General features: G+C 39.5%; 1 protein-coding gene across 1 annotated transcript in view; it reads left to right on the forward strand.

The window, feature by feature from the left end:
• The first annotated feature begins 3,639 nt into the window (after window positions 1-3,639).
• The window catches only part of LOC106876107 (50 kDa hatching enzyme), a 12,957-nt gene continuing 11,468 nt past the window's right edge, over window positions 3,640-5,128 (forward strand). Inside the window, exon 1 of the mRNA XM_052976828.1 lies at window positions 3,640-4,021. Within this exon, the coding sequence (XP_052832788.1) occupies window positions 3,941-4,021 (81 nt within the window). The 5' untranslated portion in view covers window positions 3,640-3,940. The remainder of the gene's footprint in view (window positions 4,022-5,128) is intronic.

Below are 5,128 nucleotides of genomic sequence, written 5' to 3' on the forward strand. Positions count from 1 at the left end.
TGTGTGTGTGTGTGTGTGTGTGTGTGTGTGTGTGTGTGTGTTTATGATATTATTAGTGTTTCTCTGTTTGACTTTCTGTCTGTTTGCTGGGAAACACCCGATGACAAGGTAAGTTTTAATGTGGTTTTTCAGTTCATTTAAAACAATTCTATGAAGGACGTTCCGTTGCATCACCGTGACACACCGACAGAACACTCCCCAACTGACTAATTCTTTCTGACACAAACATGACCAACTTCCTCGAATCCCAGATCTTCCTCGTCATTTGACAACTGACTCTGTGTGTGTTGTTTATTTTTAGTTTCATTCAAGGAAGCCAGTTAATATTTCGTTCAGAAAAAGTATGGCTCTACACAAACACCCACATACACGCTCACACAGATATATTCACACACAAACACATACTCACACACATACACACCAATTACTTAACTGCCGCTGCTAGTCGTGTGCTAAATTTAGAAACAATCATTACTTGCAGGGGATCTAAAGCAATTGGCCTTCTAGTATTTTTTTGTTCTGAGTTCAAATCCCACCGAGGTCAACTTTCCCCTTCATCCCTCCGAGGTCGATAAAATAAAGTCAATCCAGCCCTGCTGTTGACGTAATCGTTTGAACCCCTCCACTCAAAATGCTGTCTTTGTGTCTAACTCAAAAATCATTACTGCTATCGTTAATACAGTTCTATATTTAAGAGATGAGGAATTATGTACATCATTTACATTATTTACATTTGACGGTTATTTGTCCTTATTTGGATCATATTTTTCTTAGTGTTAACTACATCCCATCTTTGTTGGATTAAAATTAAAAAATAGAAGAAACATACATACATACATATTAAAGGGTAAATAGAAGACAGGATAAGAGGAGACACATGGGACAGAGAATCGCTGAAGAGGTCATAGTAGGTGTGATGGAAGAATTCTGTCAGGTAAGTAAACTGAAAATAATAATAATAATAAAACTGAAGTGAAGACCAAATAAATAGTGCATGTGTTTATTGCAAAAGATGACCGTCCCCAAGTGTAACAATACATATACGTGTATGTGTGTGTGTGTGTGTGTGCTGTATGTATCTGTGTGCCTGTGTGTTGTTTGTGTGTGTGTATTTGTGTGTCTGTGTTCCTGTGTGTCTGAGAGTGTGTCTGTTGTGTGCGTGTCTGTGTGTCTGTGTATGTGTCTGTTGTATGTGTGTTTCTGTGTGTGCGTCTGTGTGTGTATGCTGTGTGTCTGTGTATCTGTTTGTTGTGTATATGCGTGTGTCTGTTGTACGTGTGTTTATATGTGTGTGTGTCTGTGTGTCTCTCTGTGTGTCTGTGTGTCTCTCTGTGTGTCTGTTGTCTGTATGTAAGCCTGTTGTCTATATATGTGTGTGTCTGTGTGTGTGTCTATTGTGTATATGTGTATGTGTCTGTTGTGTATGTATGTATGTATGTATGTATGTGTGTATGTGTATGTGCCTGTTGTGTGTGTGTGTATGTGTGTGTCTTTGTGTGTCTGTGTGTCTGTTGTGTCTGTGTGTCTGTTGTGTGTCTGTGTGTTCGTGTGTGCGTGCATGTGTGTGTGTGTGTGTGTGTGTGTGTGTGTGTGTGCATATAATCGTTCGTCCATCAAAAATGACGATGAGCTATTAGCAACTGCTAATAAATAAATAATTATGATAAATAAATAAATAAATAAATAAATAAAACGGGGAGAAAGAACGAATATGAGAAAACGAGTGAAGTTGTGTTTGTTTATTAAGAATCAATGAGGATGATAACTTCAACCGTACGGTCAGTGTTGTCACAACGTATGAACGCATGCATTGATCTGTCCGGGGCCTCTGGAGCTGCTAAACATGGCTCTGCATCGGAACCTCAACAGAATAAATCCGGTAGAAGATCAGAGAATCACAACAGTTCGTGTCTATACTACACCAGCCGTGTGTCTGAATCTACGAAACGTTCGTTGTTTGATTGCCGTAATCTGCGAAACGTTTGTTGTTCGATTATCGTAAACTGCGAAACGTTCGTTGTTCGATTGCCCCACCACCACCAACACCACAATCACTACTACCGCAATGAAAGGGTTTACTTCTGTGACTCCAAGAAGTTTCAGCCTTCTGGTTAGGTGGTCATAGCTGGTCAGTTTTGACTACCATATAATGGTTAATGACAAGCGTCTTTCAGTTTCCGTCTACCAAATCCACTCACAAGGCTTTGGTCGACCCGAGGCTATAGTAGAAGGTACTTGCCCAAGGTGTCACGCAGTGGGACTGAACCCGGAACCTTGTGGTTGGGAAGCAAGCTTTTTTGCATGCACACCAGACTCACTTTCTCGTTCTCATCCAATACGCACAGTGTCAATATAAATCCAATGACGACAACTGAGCGCCTATGAGAATGCAGGAGATTGCCAACGAGGCTGAAGGTTAGATGGTACTTCTCAGTACCATCTAACTTAGTAAATGAGGACATAAAACATAATCCCAGCTGTTCGCCCTGCATCATGGCTTCTAACCCAGCATGACCGTATATTGCTAACTCCACCTGTCCCTACCACCTGTTGCCTCCGACTCCGAAATGAAAACATGCTACTGAACATTTATCGCATACTTAAAGGACATATCATATAGATTATTAGGTGATTGTTGACTCCGCTGAATTCATCTGCTCTTTGACAGGTCTAGCTTTACATTATTCAGGATGGATGCAATTACCAAGGTTGGTGAGGTTACCAGTTTAGACAACTCGACCGTGCAACAGGGGTGTAATGCATTGCATGTTACCAGGAGCGTTCTCAGGAAACCTGCCATAAATATATATATAAGTTCATCTGGGACCTTTGACAGCAGGGGGTGAATTTGATTCTGTAAAACATCTACTCACTGATAGTCCTTCAGATGTTTCGGCAAGGCGTTAAAAATCGTTGTGGGCCCTTGAATCCCAAGCTATTGCATTACATAGTCTTCACTCTAGACAGGACTGCAGGGACCTTTGGAAAAACGCAGTGACAACCAGTTCGGGGGCTGGTGTAGCTCTGGATGCCAAAGTTTGCTGTCAATCCCTCCAGGGTCTTCCATACGTACATTGCCGAATACCTTTCCCGTCTGTATGTATGTATGTATATATATTTATACAAGGGCATTATATAAATAAATATTTTTCGGGGAATAAATGATGGATTTTTCCCTTATGAGGTTTTTTCACACTAAAAAGAATTTATCCCATTTTTGAATTAATTAAATATGTATGTATTTATATGTTTTTGTGTGTGTGCGTGCATTTGTGTATGTGTATATACAGTCATATAGTCATATACATATATATATGTATGTCATATATATGTATATGTATATACAAACATATATGTACATATATGTGTGCGTATATGTACATACATACATGCATTCATACATACATATAAACATGCATACATATATACATACATACATACATACATACATACATACATACATACATACATACATACATGCACATTCATTTATCCTATATCAAATGGAGGACATAAAGTCAAGTGAATAATTAGTCATCTGAAGATTTTCGCCTCTTATTAATGAAAATCCCCTTGACCAAGGAACCATTCCCAGTATTTGAATAGAACGGTTGTAGTCAAACGGAAATATTTCCAGCGATATAACTAATAAGGAGAGGAGACCGTTTCAACAGTGAATCACATAAATATCCGATGAAATTTGGCAACAGAACACGCATACATTTTGAAGTGCTATAGTCATCAATTTATAAGCATACTTAATGAAAATGTGTTAATAGGGATTGTGAGGAAAAACGAATAAACCAAGTGTGCAATCTATTGTTTTTGTCTTGTACACACCCACTTTATATATTTATTTACTTATATATATATATGCATAAATATTTACTTTTATAGAGTTAGATACATGCGAACGACATTGTGTTAATCTCGCTCGAAGATGATACGAAATACTCGGCTTACTCAGCTTATCGTGTTTGTGATTTTGATAACAAATTCCTTGGGGGAAAAAACTACAGAGGTAAATATAACCTTATTTCTCCCTGATCCTTTGCATTTCTTCAGGGAGGGTTTTTTTGTTTGTTTTTTGCTTTGTTTTATGGTGTCTTTTTTCTCTTCTCTTCTTGATGTATATTTAATTTGTTTCCAGGCGTGCTGGAGTGTGGGTTGGGGCTGGGTGGGCTAGGGACACTACCTTGAAGGTTTTACTCGAACAAATTGACCACTACATTTTTTTTTACAAGTTTTGTATTCATTCCATCGATTTCGTTTGTCGAGCCGCCAACTTATTGGAACGTAAACAAATCAACACCTATTGACAATTGGTAGTAAGGTGGGGGGGGGGACACACACACAGACACACATACGCACAAGCACACATACATACAGATGTGTACGTGTGGCGTGACTGTGAGGAAAGAGGCTTGCTTCCCAGTCACATGGTTCTGGGTTCAGTCCCACTGCGTAGCACCTTGGGCAACTGTCTTCTACTATAGCCTCAGGCCGAATAAAACCTTCTGAATAGATTTGGTAGATAGAGATCGATAGAAAAAGGCGGCGAGCTGGCAGAGTTGTTAGCACGCCGGGCGAAATGCCTAGCGGTATTTCGTTCTGAGTTCAAATTCCGCCGAGGTCGACTTTGCCTTTCATCCTTTCGGGGTGGATAAATTAGGTACCAGTTACGCACTGGGATTGTCTGTCCTTGTTTGTCTCCTCTATGTTTAGCCCCTTGTGGACAATAAACAAATAAGAAACTGAAAGAAGCTCGTTTTATGTGTGTGCGCTTGCGCGTGTATGTGTGTGTGTGTGTGTATTTATGTGTGTGCGTCAGTGTTTGTTACCTACCCCCACCATCGCTTAATAACCGATGCTGGTGTGTTTATGTCCTCGTAATTTTGCGGTTTGGCAAAAGCGACCGACAGAATAAGTATTAGGCTTACAGAGAATAAGTCCTGGGGTCGATTTAAGGCGGTGCCCCAACATGGCTGCAATCAAATGCCTGAAACAAGTAGAATACAAGAATATATATATATATTCTATACCCCACATTAGTTCTGCAGGAATAGACAGGGTTGGAACTCTTTTAAACAAAATAATATATATATATATTCTATACCCCACATTAGTT

This window comes from Octopus bimaculoides, chromosome 25, assembly GCF_001194135.2.
Source record: "Octopus bimaculoides isolate UCB-OBI-ISO-001 chromosome 25, ASM119413v2, whole genome shotgun sequence".
Taxonomy (NCBI): Eukaryota; Metazoa; Mollusca; class Cephalopoda; order Octopoda; family Octopodidae; genus Octopus; species Octopus bimaculoides.